Source organism: Pleurodeles waltl, chromosome 7, assembly GCF_031143425.1.
Source record: "Pleurodeles waltl isolate 20211129_DDA chromosome 7, aPleWal1.hap1.20221129, whole genome shotgun sequence".
NCBI lineage: Eukaryota > Metazoa > Chordata > Amphibia > Caudata > Salamandridae > Pleurodeles > Pleurodeles waltl.
This window is the reverse complement of record NC_090446.1, coordinates 1,153,539,749-1,153,558,034: the sequence shown is the minus strand read 5'-3', so window position 1 is coordinate 1,153,558,034 and position 18,286 is coordinate 1,153,539,749. Positions and strand designations below refer to the sequence as shown.

The following is an 18,286-nucleotide window of genomic DNA, read 5'->3' as shown; positions in this document are numbered from 1 at the left end:
GGTGCATAGTATTAAAAAAGTTTGACATGTACTTGCAACTTTTACCTCAGATTCGGATTTACAGGGGATAAAGAGGAGGTGTGTGTGTGTTGGGGGGGGAGGGGCAGGCAAGAGGTATAGTGCTTCAGCGTGGGTAATAGTGGAAGATGGTGTCTCTGCTTTGGTGAAACTCCTGGCCTGGCACCTGCCATCCACACTGTTGGACATGGCCTTTTTTTGCTGGGTTATCCCCAAACTTTTTGCCTTCTTCCTTCTATATTTTTCTGATCTGTTTTTGCTGGCTTTAGGACTCTGGGCACTTTACCACTGCTGACCAGTGCTAAAGTGCAAGTGCACTCTGTCTAAATTGGATTGGTGATTGGATTCTCCATGAGTGGCATATTTGATTTACTAGTAAGTCCTTAGTAAAGTGCACTATGTGTGCCCATGGTATGTAAATCAAATGCTACCATTGTACCTGCAGCACTGATGGTGCCACCCACATAAGTAGCCCTGTAAACATGTCTCAGACCTGTCAGTGCAATGGGTTTGTGGGAAGTTTGGAACTGTCAGTTCAACCTGGCAAGTGCACCCACTTGCCAGGCCCAAACCTTTCCTTTCAGTACATTAAAGCATCCCTAGGGTAGGCCCTAGGTAGCCCTGTGGGCAGAGACAGTGTATTTAAAAGGAAGGACGTACTGGAGTGTTTTACATGTCCTAATTGTGAAATACTGAAATGCGTGTTTCACTGTTGCAAAGCTTAGCTCTCCCATAGGTTAACTTAGTAATTACCTTTAAATATCTTTTAAGCGCAGTTTCCCATTGGGAGCAGATAGATGTAGGAGTTTGGGGTCTCTGAACTCACAGTTTAAAAATACATATTTTGGTAAAGTTGTTTTTTAGATTGTCTGTTTGAAAATGCCACTTTCAGAAAGTGGGTATTTTGTAGCTCAACCATTCTGTGCCTTTGCTTGGCTGCTGAATCCACATCTGGGTCAGAATGACAGTTGGGCTGTTTGTGAATTCACTCTAGACAGTGACACAAGGGGAGACGAGGTGTGTCCTGCATATCGTGATGAGTCCTTCTGGGCTGGAGTGGGAGGGAGAAGTGGACACCTGCACTTGAAAGGGCTGTGCCTGTCCTCCCACAATACAGTCTCCAACATCCTGCTAGGGCAGGGCAAGGAAGAGGCAGGGTCTTGTGCACTACAAAGACTTTCCTTTGAGGTTTACCTACCTCAAAGGCAGAAATTAGTATAATTATTGGACTGCTGAGCCCACAACTTTAGAACACTTCTGGATCAAGAGGAACTTCTACCAAGGAAAACAGCTGAAGAGCTGTAAGGAGGAGTACTGCCCCTTTGCTGAGTGTGCTTTGCTGTGTTGGCCTGCAGGTGCTGCTTCTGCCTTAGAGAGGACAAAGACTGGACTTTGCTATGTAACCTGCTGACCAAGTTTCTCCAAGGGCTTGGACTGAGCTTGCCTCCTTTGAAGAAGTCTCAGGGATATCAAAGACTTCATCTGCCAGCACCTGAGCGCTCTTGCTGAGACCCCCAACTTGCCAAGTGGTGCCGCATCCAGTCCCTGGGAAGGAGAAATTGGTAAAACCTGAGAGGAAATCCATGCACCAGAGACAAGCGGCATAAAAAGCAACACAGGCCCTGCACTGCGACTGAAAAATCGACGCAGCGCGGATTAATTGTTGCCTTACGTCTGGATTTTCCATGCATTGTCCCTGGGCGTCAAATCTTCAACATCACCGCACGAACCAGAGGCTGTCTGTCTCGAAATCGACACATGCCTTCCCTGCGAGGAAAGAATCAACGCATTGCTTACCCAGCGGGGAAAGAATCTACCCACGGTGGTTAAGGGATCACCACACTGCTTGCTTTTTTGACACACCCACGCCCCTGCTGCTTTATTTTTGATGGTACTAGGTGCTTTGTGCTAAAACAACGCATCCATAGATTTCTATGGACTAAGAGTCTACTTACTTTAAAAATTGATATCTGTTTTTGTGTATTTTGAATTTTTGTCGTTTGAGTCTTGTTTGATTTAGATAAATACTGGCTATTTTTCTAAACTGGTGTGGAGTCCTTTTGTGGTGTTTTCACCGTGTTACTCTATGCATTTGTGCAAACACTTTACACATTGCCTTGGAGATAAGCCTGACTGCTTGTTCCAAGCTACCAAGGGGGTGAGCTGTGTATCTCCCTTACTCTGACTAGAGTGAGGATCCATAATTAGACAGGGTGGAAACGGACTGCCAAATAGAGACCCCATTTCTAACACACACAAATCTAGCTCTGCATCGCTACATCGACACCCTTACGAGGGCTCCTTAGCCCCACTCACCGCTCCGCACAGGGCCGGCCAAGACACCAGGCTGAAGATGCGTTGAACTGCTGGGACCTAACCGGTAGAGACGCCAGGAAATCAGCTTCCTGAAGTGTGAGGCTCAGAGCTTAAATGCTGGTGCCACTTGAAGTCTACGGTTCAGAGGACCTACAACAGATAGGGGTAGAAGTCGGTAAAAACAGGGGCCACACACGGAAGTAGGGATCGACAAGACTTTGGCAGTGACGCCCCTCCGCTGTCCAATTAGCTGTGGGCTACTGACGCGCACTAGAGTTGCCCCTGCCGTATTGCCCCTTCGGGGGATAGCTGTACTCTACTTCCAGCTTATGTGGCATAACTATGGTGACACGCACCACCAGCTGGTATTGGCGCAGGGTCGGCATCATGGCCTGTGTGGTCATACTGCAGCCTTTGCCTCCTCCTCTGGTAGGGGTAGGAGGGGAACAGTTTACTCACCATTTCCAGCCCCCTCTGTGAGATAGAATGGCAATAGAAGACTCAGACGTTTAGGTCAGCTTGGGCCCTCCCTTGCCGGTCTACTCTCAAGCAGAACCCCACCGCTTTCAGACACCACAGTGTTACATCCTTTTAGTGGCAGGACCCGTGGCAGCTGGCCAACAGAAGAGAGCTCCGTATAGACCACGTTGGAGGGGTAAAAGCTGGATTGATAGGCCCAAGACTTCTCATGCCCTTTCATACTTCAAGGCCTGGCAGGCCCTCTCCTACAGGACGACCAGGTATGCTTCCACAATATTCAAAGACAGACCTCCAGCACGGCAGAGCAAATTGGACAAATTGGACAAAAACTCTTATGCAGCAGGAGGAAGACTCCCTGGTGCCCCCCAACAGTGGGCACTACTGCCTCCACAATGTCAGACTGCAGCTCCACAATGATCAATAATGAAGCCCTCCTACGTCCAATACAGGACACCAGAATCACCCTAAAATTAAGGAAGAAAATGTGGAAATCGCACCCCTTCACCAAGGCCTGCGCAACACAACAGGAGGAGTGATGGAAGCATAAGAATAAATCTCCACGCTAAAAGACATTATGACGAAATGCTTGCTAAAACGTTTACAAAGCGCAGGAGAGATGACAGCGCAGCTAGAGGACAGAGAGGAATTCTCTTGCTGCAACAACCTCTGCATCATGGGCTTCTCCAAAGGAGTGGAGGTCCCCAGGCGTGAAAAAGTTTTGGAGTCCTGACAAAGGGGGATTCTTCCATTTGTCCAGCTCTCCACCTGCTTCTTGATTGAGCAGACCCATTGTGCCCTGATGCAGTGGCCCCCTCCTCAGGCCCCTCCCTGGGCCTTTATTGCCTGCTTCCTTATATACCATGACAGAGATCAAATCCTTCGCACTTCTAGATCCTTGGGAGAGACCCTCTATGAATCCTCAAAGATCCTGATCTTCCCAGACTATACTAGATCAGTCCAGGCTCAACAGAAGTCCTTTGACCAAGTCAAGTTGAAATTGCAAAACAAAAATATCAAATATATGCTCCTCGTCCCGGCCAAACAAAGTGTTCTTCCAAGATAAAACTTTCTTCTCCCACTATCCGGACAGAGCATGGGAGTGGTGGAGGAGTAGCACCATGGATCCTGTAAAGGGATAGAATCAGGAGACGAGAGAGGCAGACCTCCGACCCTGCCATGGCAGCCAGTCAATGTCCCGGAACACCGGATGCCCTCTGGCTGACGTCGATCCAATACCAGATCTGAGAAAGGAGACGAATCATGGGCCCAATTGCCATCGGACACCGAAGACAACTTTAGCCCCTCCAGGAAGAGCAGCTTCCTCAGCCACCAGTACCAATGAAGTCTTGATCAGAGCACTATTTTCTGGACACATGGCCTGCACCCCGCTCCCAACCTTGTTTCATTTACTGTTTGACTGTCTACGATGTTAGGTCGACAGATGTTTCCGGGTGGGAGGTTGTTGGAGAGTAGGCTTGTGACTTTTGCTTCCTTGGGTTCAGTTCATGATTTCACTAGACACACACTGTAATCACCCTCCTACACTAACACCCGCACCCCCAATGAGTCCCACCTCCCCTCATGCATCCATGGCATTAAGGGTTTGACCTGAACATCAACGAGCTCGTAGGCAAGATCAAAAGGGATGCAGTATTTCAATATGTTAAACAACTAACGCCTGTCATTTTACTATAACAAGAAACCCAATTGATGGGTACACACTGGTCCTTCCTTCAGAGGGATATGGCTATACAAGTGTTTTCCATGCCAGCACTAGGGGTGCTCAGAGTGTGGCAATCCTGCTGCACAAAACATGCCCCCGAATGTCACCAAATTCCTACTGGACGCTCAAGGCAGATATGTGCTTACAGAAGCTGCCTTAGAAGAACACTTGTGTGTCATAGGCAGTGCATACATTTCCCCCGGCCGGATCCCCAACTTGTTGCAAGATCTCGCCAACTCCCAGCTACAAACCCAACCTGGAACACTTCTCTTGAGGAGCAACTTTAATAGTATAATGGATAGAACCCTAGCTAGACTACTACTTCCTCAACCCCTGCCAGATCTCCAACACTTAATAAATGGGTATTGTCACCAGGGTTGGAAGACATTTGGGACAAGTGGCATCCTCATGAAATAACCTTCATTCATTGCTTTCGTACAGCCACTGGTGACTACTTCGTATTGAACCAGCATTCAGACACCTCATCAGCAACCTTGTGGGAAACTTAAGACTGTGATTCAAAGCAAAGCTCTTGCAGTGATTCTTGGCCGGGAGCGAGATCGAAAGAATGAGATCACCACACTAGAAGCCCAGATAATCAAACTGGAGCGCACCCTTGGTCCAGGCCTACTGCCAAGCACCCATCAGCAATTAGAGAAGCTTCGGGAGATGTTGCGGTATAAACTCTAAACAGGCCAGGGCTCTTGCTCAATCCAGCCTCTATGAGCAAGGGAGTAAAACTGCAAAACTGATCAACTGGCTCTCCCAGAGAAGGGAAGGCATCCATATAATTCCAGCTCTGCAGGCCCACAAGGGACTTTTGCCCTACGAGGGTGGAGAGATAGCAGAGTCCTTTGCAGCTTACTACCACACCTAGTATGCTAGTAGGTATCCCCTCCAACTGAAATCTTCCAGCCCAATAGCGAAAGACTTACCGGTCCACTCGCTATCTACATCGGAGCAAGCCAAGCGGGATGCTCCCCTAACACTGGACAAGTTGGAGGCAGCAGTTAGCACAACCCCTTCAGGGAAGACCCATAGCCTGAATGGGTTCACCGTTGAAATCTACAAGTGCTTCTCTTCTTTATTAGCAGCACACCTGTTCCACCTCTACGAGGAGAGTGGCCAGACAGGCTCCCTGCCGCCCCACCTCAGGGCTACCACTGTTACCACCATAATTAAGGTTGGCAAACCCCCTAATCTCTGTTCATCATACAGAGCTGAAGTCAAACTCCTCGCTAAGTTCTTAGCCACAAGGCTTGTAGGAGTCATTAAATCCCTGGTGCACGCTGACCAAAAGGGCTTTATGCAAGGCAGGGCCCACGTCAGTGTCTGCAAACTGCAGGTCACACTATCCCAACTGGATTACCTATATGACCATGCGGCCACGCTTTTGATTGACTACAAAAAGACCTTCCACACAGTTCACTGGCCCTTTCTCTTCCAAATTATCCAAGCATGAACTTCGGCCCCAAATTCCTAACCTTAGTAGAAGCTCTCTACGATTCACCATGCGCCAGAGTCCATGTAAAAGAGACTTTCTTAGCCCTATGTCCCATACAGCGAGGGACATGGCAGGGGTGCTCCCTCTCTCCCCCTCCATCTTCAGCCTAGTGGTGGAACTGTTGGCTGAATAGATCAGAGTTGATGCCCTGGTGAGGGGGTTTGACTAGGGAACAGGCTACAAAGACAGAATTGCATTATATGAGGGTTACACACTCTTCTATATGAATCCCCCTAAACAAGTGTACCCCGTCTGACCCACATGCTAGAGGTGTACGGGATGCCTCAAGTCTGAGGGTCAATTGATAGAAATCTTGCCACATACACGTACAGATGCACGTCCCTTTCCCATGCCAGGCAACTGCCCACACAAGAAACCTTTTGCTATATGGGCGTCAATATAACCCACACCCAACAATCAGCCTGGGGATACAATATATTTCCTACAGTGTGCCGGGTGCGTGTGAATATAGACTCCTGGACCCACCTAATCCTCATCTCCTTGTCGGATGGCCATTTACAAAATGCTAGTCCTTCCTGATTCCTATATATTCTGCAGAACCACCAGCTTATTCCCCCTCCCTCTTTGTGGAACTCCAGTATTCATGTATGATTTTCTTTTGGGCGTGCAAGGTCCCTAGAGTCTTGCACTCCAAGTGCACGGTTACGGGCAGGAGGTTGGACTGGGAAGCACCGGACCTACAGCTATACCACTGGGTGGCCCAAAAGGTCTTGCTGGAGGACTAGCTATTCAGAAAGCACCAGGATTCTGCTTGGTGTTTGAAAGTCTCTCTGCTGAACCAGTGTGGTGTTCATGGCCCACTCCACAGTTATCGCCTGCTGGCTTCCATCCCCAAGATCACTAGGGTCCTGCTGTTATCTTGGCATCCTGCCCTCTCTCACATCAAATGGTGGAAGAAACCCACAGCACAGACCACTCTGTGGTTAAGTACTTGGTTGCGGCAGGAATCACAGTTACAGGGCTTCCACAGGTGGAATATTATTGGAATCTCATTCCTGAAGAGAAGTTGACCACAGTTTCCTTCGATCACCTCAGAACAGAATACGGCCTGCACAACTTCCAGTTTTTCCTTTACCTACAGGTTCACCAAGCCCTTGAGACTCATGGTGAAACACTTAATGGGATCCCAGACTATAACCCGATGGAAACAAGTGACATAAACTTGAGGGGGCCTCCTGCACAGTAAAATGAAGGGGGCACCCCCTCCCCCCCACTGGACTCACTCAGGAGCTCTCAGGCCAGGGTACTGTGCAGAAGGGGCCCCCCTGGAGCTTCTCCCCCCTCAACACCGAGGGGGGTGCAGGGGCCTTTGTTACACTATTGCTAGAACCCAAGCTCATAATGGGCCCATTGGGTTTGAAGGTCATGTCGTCAATAGCGGTCACTCACAGAGCTCTTAGGAGTTTGCAGTACGGGGGTTCCAAAAATGCTTAATGGCATCAGTATTATGGTATCAGTTTAGCAAAGCTAATGCTCAAAGAGATTTTGAAGTGAAGATAAAAAAGGAGAAGAAACACTGTGGTGAGCAGTTCCCTTTGAAAGAAGTTGCAGTGGCCCAGTAAGTTGAGATATCGGAAGAGTCTGATTGTGTGTGAGGTCCCAGGCATAGGAAGCAGGACAAAGCTCCCGACACTTCCACGAGTAGAGTTTGGGACAACAGTTAGGCACAGCAGTGATTACAAGGGCATCTGTGCACAATATGTGCAAAATATTTGAACACTAATCTAAGCTGGGGGCTCAGGTGGTGGCATAAAAATGCAAAAGCCCAGCTAGTGCTCAAGAGCTAAAGAGGCTGTCACATATTTATGGATGTGCTCGTCTGCAGGGTGCCTTCGGAGTTCATATTGGTTTCTGGTGATGAGGTGGCAGATACAAGAGCTCATTTAAAGGAATGAACTGTATCCGATACAGGGGGGCAGCAGGGTGTGCACTGTACTGTTTTCATTGTAACACCCTGAATAGCTGAATAGTGAAATAAACTAAGGTAATAAAACAAAATGTGAAACTGTAAGCTCCTCTTCAAGATGTTTGCATTTTTCTACACCAAGAAAGCATAAAGAGGGTCATCGTGCTGATACTTGTGGAAATATTTGGAGGAGAGAGTAAAGTGCAAGAGAAAGTAGTCGAAAAGCAGCACTTTTCTCAAAGGAACCGCCCCAGGATTCATAATTTAGTTTACAGCATGGAGAGGATGGGGTACCATCATCCCCAACGAGCCCTCCCGATCTTTAGCAGAAGAGGAAACTGTATTTCCAGGGAAAACGTTGCAAGTCAGTACTTGTGAAAGGGAGGGAGACTATGGGTTTCATGGCACCAGAGTCACTCAATCACGCTGCTCTAAACCAGTTTTTTAGATTCAGCAATTGACCTTCCCTTGTACCTGTGCAATGGATGGTACCCTGAGGAAGTGAAAGGACCTGAAACTTCCAAATCAACTCCTGGAAATGAACAAGAGCCTTCCAATGTCAGTGCAGGTGGATCCTTTGGCTTTCAACCAAAGCCAGGCTCACTGATGATCAATATCTGCAGATGAAGCTTCCATGAGTGTGCATGCAGATAAAATGGAGGTGAAGGTAATTCTAAAGTGTATGAATGGATCCCTTTGACACTTAAACTAACATTAGCCACATGCATATGACAGTCATTGCCTACAACTGTCCAAGTGCTGCTTCATGCCACGTTGAAGGGATCTGAATATTCCATACTGCTTGAAGGTTCGGAGAGACGGGCAACATTTATTTCAGGTGTATCGTTGAATGTGAGCAGAGCAACAGTTTTGGCAGACAGTCGCCATGTCCATCACAGAGTTAGTCATACTGGGAGACAGTACTGTCAAAATGAAATGCATTTCCGAGGGGTTAGGCTTCTTGAAGAATAACTAGAACAAAAAAAGCCAAAGACTTCAAAACAAAAAAGAAAAAATAATCAAAGTTCAGGAAGCTGAGGTACGTTATATCCTAATCAGCATCTGTGTGGTTCAGAGAGCCCTCTACAAGAGAACAACCATTTATGTCAGGCCATGAGTAGAGGTTAAGGGGGCAATATGCTGCCTACAGGACAAGAAGGCAAGTCAGACAAGTATCTTTGGAGGAAATGGAGATACATTTTTATTCTACACGGTTTCTAGCACCATAGGTCACAAAAGACCTGGGGCTAAAAGAACAATTTTCTGTGTAAAGCTTGTTACCAAACGGAAACATGGTTTCAGGGGATTACACAGCATCACTTAATTTAACAGATGCATGTCTTCACATTCCCATTTTTCAACACCAGTGCCAGCATCTTCTTTTCAAATTTCTACCATTTTGTCTTGTAACTGACAAGTGTTTATGAAGGTACTGGCTCACTTAAGCATGCCCATGCACTTACAGGGCATTGCAGTATATCCGTATTTTGACGAAATATCTCCTGATACAGCATATAGACGTTGTGAATACAGGCTGTGGGTCAATTAAAGCAAAAGTATGGTTTTCAAATCTATTGAGGAAATCTGAGATATTGCTCGGTCAGGACTTAATTTTCACTGGTGCATGCTTCAGAAGGGACAAAGACTCAGACTTTCGCCAAGAAGAACAGGCGACAGGACTCAGGAAGCTTCCAGAATTGTTGTGGCATCTGATGAACATTCACTGACCAGTGTTATTCTACATTGCTAGATATAGGTCTTTGAGTATGAGGTCATCAGATAACCTATGTACCACCTAAAAAGGTGATCAGGTGATCTTGGGATCAGGGGCAAGGGCATCTGCCTCAGTACAGAGTCAACCCTTTCCATATATGTATCTGGCATATGTACAGTGCAAACCTATCCAAAAGGCAGCAGAATGCTGTATATTATCAAATGTGAAGCTACAGTCAAACAAGCGATTGAAGAAGTAGCTGGGACGGGGGGGGGGGTGGCAAAGGCAGGCTGCATCACGATTTAATTAGTAGCACTCAAAGTAGTTCCCTTCACTGTCAAAGGAGACCAAAAATTATTTTTGCATTTGGCCATTTTTATAAAGATTAGCAAAGGCCTGGAGGCTCCCACAGCAATGCACGTTTCACTTCTGGGTCTTGTGGAGGGTCACCAAGCCGTTTTTTTTATCGTTGGTTATTTGAGGCAAATGCAAGTAGGTATTAAAAAGTGACTGACTTTCTGCATTGTCAGATCAGTTCTAGTGCTCTCGCAGAGCTTTCCTAAAGCCCCATTGTTTAAGGAAAATACAAGGGGTATCTCCTGAAATGTGACAAGACTGGGCATTCATCTGCTCTTCTGTAGGTTTTTCCCCCCATGTTCTCCTAAAATGTACTTCAGCGGTTCAGTAGTAAAATATACAGTTTGTGGCTCAAAGGCACTCAGGTCATTCTTGTAACCGACTTGTGGGCTGACTTTTTAACTTCCCCTCTACTCCCTCTCTTGTCCCTGTGGTGGCTTTCGGCAGAGACTGTGTACAGTATCACAAATTGGGAAATTCAGCTTTCCCTCAAACTTCATCCTCTCTGCTTTCTTTATTGTGGATTTTTGGGTAATGGAGAGTAATCTAATGATTCTTCTGAGGTATGGATAACAGACTCGCAAGGATATAGGCCCTTCTATTTGGCAATCAAGACACTCCTGCAAGCACTACTTCCGGTAACCGCTTGTTTAGCCCTTTCTGTTCAGTTTTTAGAAATCAGCTGAAATGGAGGTGGTTCATTCCAGTCACTTAGAGTGCTGAACATGTCATTGTAGGAGATGATAGGGTGAGAACTATAGCAACGCGATCTCCCAGGAATAGCACTATAGGCTGAAGGCAAGACCAGGAAATTAGCCTTTGTATGTATCTGGTCTGAAAAGAACACTAGGCAGAGAGACACCTTTCCACGTCTGTGTAAAATAATTCAAATGTCACTGCCTTACTCTCTCTCTCTGGCATGGTAAGAGGACGGACCTGAGGGTCCCATGGAAACTCTGCACTATGTTTGGAATAACTTGACCATTTGGTGGGTCGAGGTCTAATAAACTGTTTGTAAGTTTCATCAACAAGGTAAAAAATATGTTGAAGACAAGGGATTAAAGGGTGACTACTTTCTGTCCTACTCTTCATCACAGTCCTAGCAGCCTTCACTCTAGTATCATGGTCAGGGTTCAAACTGTGATAGAAACTGCTTGGATATGGGTCCGCAAAGACTGCAGTTCACACTGGATTTCTAGAAACCACAGGCAGAAGAAAAACAGATTTAAAAACAAAATGGCGTCCAAGCCTGGCACACATGAAGCAGAAGCTACTTCTGCAGGCCTGCACACGGCTGGGTGGTAGGGTGACAAGTATGTAGTGCCATATCTTCCACATGGTAAATTTCGTGTCAAGGTAATGGCATATACTAAAGCAGGAGCCACACACACCAAACCGGATGCACAAATCAGAAATACTGCCTAACCCATTCCTCTTGAAGTCAAGAGTCTGAAGCAGATGTGAAACACCCTGTAACCCTTTTCTAGACCTCCAATCAAAGACAAACATGGTTACAAAGTGTTTCACTTCTGGGTTACGAGTTAAAATTCAATTTATCAACACAGATCAAACTCCATCCCGTCTTGTTGATGTATGCACTTAACTGTGCAATGATCTGTGGGTTACAACCTAATTCCAAGTGAGTAAGCAGCTGGTTTCACAAAAACGACCATCATGATTGGTGGATGGGCCCCTAGTATGCAGCCTTAGCTATGCCTGTGGACTAAATAGACATGAAATATGTCACATCTGCCCCTTTCGTCAGTGTGAGCTGCTTTCTTCCTAGCTACTGTGGAGTGTATGAAGCATTTTTTTCCACAAGCACCAGCCTCTGCCAAAGTGTGCATCAATTGCTCTGCCTACAACATATAATACATAGGGTAAGCTTAGCATAGCACAAATCACTGCTTCACCATTTTCAGACCAGCCGCCACTTTAGTGGTTACCAAAGTCCAAAGTAGTTGCGTCATCTCAGAATCTGTTATGTGCCTAGCATTATCATGTGTGAGAAGACGTGATGCATGATGCTTCAGCGTGCTGCAAAGGGAGGCAATCTTATAGCCTGTCCTGGCTGGAGGGCCACCTGTGTGGCCTGTCAATCACATGACCTTAGTAAATTATGTCAAATACATAAGTGGTGCCCTCCAGATTTTGACACAATGCACCAAAATAAGAACTACAAACGATACCCAGAACTGGACACAGTACCCTACGGCCTAAGGCCTCCAGAAAAGGGCATAATACCTCAGATGAGCCTGCCAGAACACAACACTACCACTGCTACCTTGCCATTCCCGGTCACTTTACAGGGCCAGTGCCATTTCTGCCTGGACTCCAGCGTGCCTCTGCCTAGGCTGCCATACACCCAGTGCCCACTGCACATCCCTAACATGACTTCTCCATGGTCACCTCTGTCTGAACAGCTATGCATTTTAGCCCTCCTTGCTCCCCCATGTCACTGTCCCTTCAATGCCCTCTGTGCCATCCGTGAACTCTGCATCTTCTGTGCTGGCCTTCATACAACCCTACTTGGCCAGGCTGTCCTGTGCTAAAAGCTGCTGCTGCCCATGCCAAAGGAACCCAGTACATGAAAGCTAAAACAACTGGCTTTCTTAGTTCTTGATTATATCGCATTCAGGTTCCTAGAGTCCAACATTTAGAATGGAGAAAATAAAAACTACAATTTAGAACACAAACTAGCATTGGTAAAGCTAACAGATGTCGCTTTTAAAACCGGTCTTTAGCAGAAAGATGATGTGCATTATGGCCAAAAATAAATCAATAATAAGGCGTAATGACATGGTTGGCCATGTCACTTTGTAAGCATGCCCTACCACATAAGCACACCTATGAGATTTTTTTGGCTCGCGCTCTCTCTCTCTCTCTATATATATATATATATAAAAAATTAAAAAAAACACACACACAGATAAAATGTACACACAAAATTAAAATAGCACAAAAGTGTTTTTTGGGGGGGGGGGGGGAGGGGAGGGGTTCTACATGGAGAGTCCGGCTGCAATTTGCTACCTAGCTCAACAAACAAAAAGGAGATACAAGAAAATATTTAAAAGAAAAGAGTGGGAATAAGGAGCAGCACAGAAGGCATGGAGGAAGCAAAGAGAGAGTGCACCATAGAGCTTGGAAGAGAGAGAAGCGCGAGAATGAGAAAGCAACGCGGGCCAAGGCACACACAAGGCAAGCGCATCACAAAGGGTGCAGGGAGAACCAACAGGCGGGTGAGAGTAGTGTGAAGAGAAACATACTAGAAAGACAGATGGAAAACACGTGTTCTTGTGAAGTGCATTAAAAAAAAAATGTTTTAAAAGAAAAACTTACTACCTGAGAAGAGAGTTGTGTAAGGACATAGTAATGTGTCCATGCTCGTGGAGCAGAACAAACACAAGAAGAGGAAGGAAACTCCACACACGCTAATGAGTAAGAAGGAAGCAATTATGGCGATTAAGCCAACAAATGGTGAGCAGCGGTTGACCCAGAGGAATACAGTGGTGTGGAGTGGCATAGATTACAGTGGCATAGAGTGCATTGGATATTGACATAACCTGCAGTCACGTAGAGTAGTGCAGCGTAGAGTGGTGAAGAGTAGAGTATAGTGGCATAGAGTGCAGTAGCATAGAGTAGAGCTCTGCAGAGGTCAGTGGCGTAGACTGCAGTGGCACAGAATGTAGTGATGTAGGGTTGAGTGCAATGTTGCACAGTAGAGTGCACTGGTGTAGAGCGGTAAATAGTGCACTGACATATCATGCTGTGGCATAGAGTGGTGTTAAGTAGAGCTTCGCAAAGTGTATTGGGAGTACCTCTGAGTAGAGTGGTGCAGAGTAGAGTGGTAAAGAGTAGAGTGGACTGGTGTAGGGTGCATTGGCATGGAGTGTTGCAGAGAATAGATGTGTAAAGTCCAGCGGCATCGAATTAATTGGCGTAGATTAGAGTGGTGTATAGTAGAGTGCAATGCCCTTGAGTAAATTACTTCAGAACAGAGCAGAGTGGTGCGGGGTAGAGTGCAGTGGCGTACAGTAGAGTGGCATAGAGCATAATGGCGTAGAGTAAAGTGGTGTAGAGTGCAGTGGCACAGAGTACAATGGTGCAGAGTAAATTAGACTGGTATACATTGGATTGGTGTAGAGTGTAGGGGCGTGGACTGGTGTAAAGTGCACTGGCGTAGAGTGTATTGGCATAGAGTACAATGACAGAGTGCAGTGTTGCAGAGTGGCATAGAGGGGAGTTATGCAGAGTAGAGTGGAATGGGCTAGACTCGAGTGGTGCAGACTTGAGTGGTGTACAGTGCAGTGGCGAATAATGCGGTGGTGTAGAGTGGCATAAAGTGCATTGACACAGAAGAGTGGAGAGGAATAGAGTTAAGTGTCGAAAAAGTGAAGTGGCACAGAGGGCAGTGGCGCAGAAGGCAATGGTGGTGTAAAGTGTAGAACAGAGTGCAGTGGCATGGATTAGCACAGAGTGGAGTATGCATGGTGTGGTAGCACAGACAAAACATTCCCAATTGCAATGACCATTACATTTGCACAGACATACAGTAGAACGAATAAAACTATACAGCGCACAAACAATAATGCGTGGAAATGGCATCACCCAAGGTATTGATTTGTTTTGAGCATATTAAATTATTTATTTCCAACATACTTCAGTGCTAACAAAAAGTGTACTTCATTTGTGCTTTCATAATTCTGAAATACTTGCAGTTCATTTAAATATTGCATGCTAAAAAAGAACCCCTGTTCTACCCACAACGATTGTCACATAAATCCTCTCACTTTGAAATAAGAAAGAAAAGAAAACACCAAGCTCCCTCGAAGACAGAGCCCGACATTTGACCTCTGTTTTTGAATGCACAGCAAACGTGATAAGATAAGAACAAGATTTACAGGCACGTTTACAGAAAGAACTACTCTTGTAAGAATACAAGGAGAGGAAGTGTGACAAGGCTTTACTCCTTAGGGATGACAAACTTACACAGGACTGCCTTCAACAAATAAAGCCAGCAAACAGAAATTCAGAAAATGTGAGTTCAAACCACAAAGCCAATGGTAAGCAACAGGCGGCATGCTTTCCCAGGAAAGCTTTTATAATGTCCCTAGGCTGTCTTTAGCAAATCTTAGACTTCAACCTAATATAAACTAAGCAAATGAGTGTGACAACAGTCAACCAATGGTAAGCAATGGGTGGGCTTTGCATATTCATGGCTACCTATCTTAAACTCCTGGTAATACAACTTTTTGACAAAATAACGACTTGCAAATTCAGAGTGCTTTGAATTGCAGGCTGGGACCACGTAGCACTACACATAAACGTCACTATTCCTCACAATGCCAAACAGGATACAGTTGTCACATGTTGCACACACAGACATCTGCAGTAGCCACATTAACGAATTGAGCTATCATACCGTTAAATAGTAATCGTTGACATTCATTTAATGTTGTGTGCATTATAAGTATTCAAATTAAGGTGGAAGGCCAACAAAATAGGTGCAGAATATTTAGTTTTCTTTACTAAGTTCCCATACCTTTTTTCTGCACCTCAACTGCTGGTCATTTGGCAATGTTTAGATAAGTGAACACACTGAGGGGTTCAGATGAAGGGCCACTACCTCGTGAAGAAGGGGACAAGTTTTATGTGCAACATTCAGGGACACCAAATGGAGAAGCAGACAAAAGGAGGAGGGAGGAGCGTGGGACGTCGGCTTGTAGTGGAGGCAGTCTTCATGATTTGGTGCAAAACAAACACAGGCACAAAGCTCACATGATTTTAAATGGGTGTATTTTTCAGTTGAGGGTGCTGCTGGCAAAACGTTTTTGTTAATGTGGAATATTCGTTGTCTGTTCGGCAGCTGCAGACAATTCAATTAACTTCACCTGAAGCACCACTCACTTTTCTTGTGTGCACGTTGGAAGCATCAGCATGGTGTTTTTCAAGAAGCAGTCCCTCTGTCACTAATGTAAACATTGCACTTTTTCGCTAAAGCCTGCGCTGAACAAAGAAGCACGCGGTGGTTCACTGGAACTGGTTGAACTGAAAAAGGACTAACTCTTAAGCTTTAATGAACGCTGGTGAGCGAGGGGAGAACATATAAATATATTCACCGTGTGAGCTGAAGATGGGGGCCAGGACTCAAACAGAGAGCTACCTCAGAGGCGCTATATCCCCTAAAATCCCCTACCCCAACCAAAAATACAATAACAAAAACGCCTGTTGCTGCTGTCTTGGGGTGTTTTCACATCCCTTAATAGACATTAACCACGTAGAGCCTACAAAGACACGCCTCTCTCTGCAGTGGTTTCCAGCTGGTCTTCCCTACCACTGTGTGATTTTTGCTCCTCATCGGGTGGCCATGTGACAGGAGCCAAAATTGTGAGATATGTTATCACCGTGTGAGTTGGAAGGTCTGTAGTACATAGGAGAGAGCAACTAACCCGAAGAGGAAGAGATAGAGCAAACACAAAGCACAGGTAAGTTAGGTGAAAGGTTGAGCAAAAATTCAAGAGGGATAAACCTTGAAAATGCATGCCCTCTGATGGAATGCTTAACCAAAGACAAAAAATAGTTCTCTAAAAGTGAGCAGTGGAAGGACACAAGTTACCCAATCAAGAAGATGATAAAGAAGCTACGCTCCAGTGGACAGACAATTTCAAGATACAAAAGAAAAAACACCCCAAAACTAGAAAGCAAATGGCAATGACAATGAAGCCATAAGGCAGGTAAATTGGTGGGCTCCAGCCATTCAATATAAATTGTTGGTAAGCCCGCATTAAATGTGTCGCAACCTGACATCTTGCACTGTCTGGTAGACTCGACCCAAAGAGCTATGCAGCCTGACAGCTTGCACCGTCTGTTAGGCGTGACCTAATACACTCATAATCGATTAAGTTGTTCACACCAGACGTGACACCTTGAACTCTCCTAAAACATGAGAAATTTTAAAAGGGAAAAAAACATTTATTTTTTCTAAATGCTCGAGTGATACGAAGGTACTGAAAGAATGTCCAGAGTAAAGCTTACCGCAATGTTCCCGCAGGTTTGGAAAGCGGTAAACATAAACATGAAGGCAAACCCCAGGACTATGATGTTGAAAAGCTTCTTGCTTTCGGGAGACATTTTGGTTTGCTTTCTTGCTCAGCCCAGTTGCAAACGTCCTCAGTGGAATGACCGAGTCTCCTTTCCTGGAAGATAAAGGAACAATGTAACCTAACTGAAACACGGAGCTCCGCACAGCGAGTATTGAAAGCTACGGGCACACAATGCTAGAGTTAAAAGAAAAGCGCAATGGGTCATAAATGAGAGGTTTTCATCGGGGCTCTGAGCTGGCAGATAATTTTTCAGGGAAGTTAAGTCTAAATTTACTAAGGGCAATCTACCACAACACCTACCGGTCTAAGCTCTTCCTTGTATACCCATTGAAGAAAACCAAGTCAGCCTGAGTTTTAGATCAGCTGACAGGAAATCTGCCGTCTTTGTGCAAGATATGTCACGTGATAATGCCTCTATTTGGGAATCCTGGGTAATGTAGTTTGGTTTATCAAAGTCGCTAACTGCACAGACTTTCCTGTTAAAGAATTCATCAGAGGTCCGAGTCATCGATTCTGGCAGTAATACACTCACCACACTTCTTCGCTGCTCAACTACGCGAGAAACTTCTTAATCTTTTACTCACAAATGCACTTTCTATGGTTTTAAGTGTGCGAGTTTGTGATATTTGATCAACAGCTGCTTTGGTGCGTAGTGCTAAGCCAATGACGCGTGTCAAACTATAAGTGTACAGTCAACACCTGAGACTTTGAAGATACCTGTGCTGCAGAGAAATGTTTGGGAAGGAGTAGATGTTGAATTATTTGGACCCATCACCACAGTAATGTACAGTACGTGATAGAGCGTTCCTCCCTAATAATTTACCTGTGTTTGGACGCTCTTCGGGTCGATGAATCTTTTGACTAAGTGGGACTCTCTTCACCCGAGATCAATCAATTTAATCTAATCAATAATCAATAACGAACATAAGCAATACCCTGATCAACATAACACTTAACAATTAATCCAGAAAACATTTCGGCGAACCATGACCTTTCGGCCATGAATAACCACACCAGTTTATTCAAAGTTAATGAATTTATTTCCCTATATTAACAAAGCTAGCACAATATAAATGTGTCTCAACACCAATTGATATATGTAAATGAACATTAATAGCTGTCCATAACGGCGGAAAAGATGCAA

General features: G+C 45.5%; 1 protein-coding gene across 1 annotated transcript in view; it reads right to left on the bottom strand.

Moving 5' to 3' along the window:
* Positions 1-17,518, bottom strand: part of MFSD11 (major facilitator superfamily domain containing 11) — a 253,913-nt gene extending 236,395 nt beyond the window's left edge. Inside the window, exons 1-2 of the mRNA XM_069200245.1 lie at positions 17,443-17,518; positions 17,075-17,235 (exon numbers count right to left, since the gene is read on the bottom strand). Of these exons, the coding sequence (XP_069056346.1) occupies positions 17,075-17,170 (96 nt within the window). The 5' untranslated portion in view covers positions 17,171-17,235; positions 17,443-17,518. The remainder of the gene's footprint in view (positions 1-17,074; positions 17,236-17,442) is intronic.
* Between the last annotated feature and the right edge of the window lie 768 nt (positions 17,519-18,286).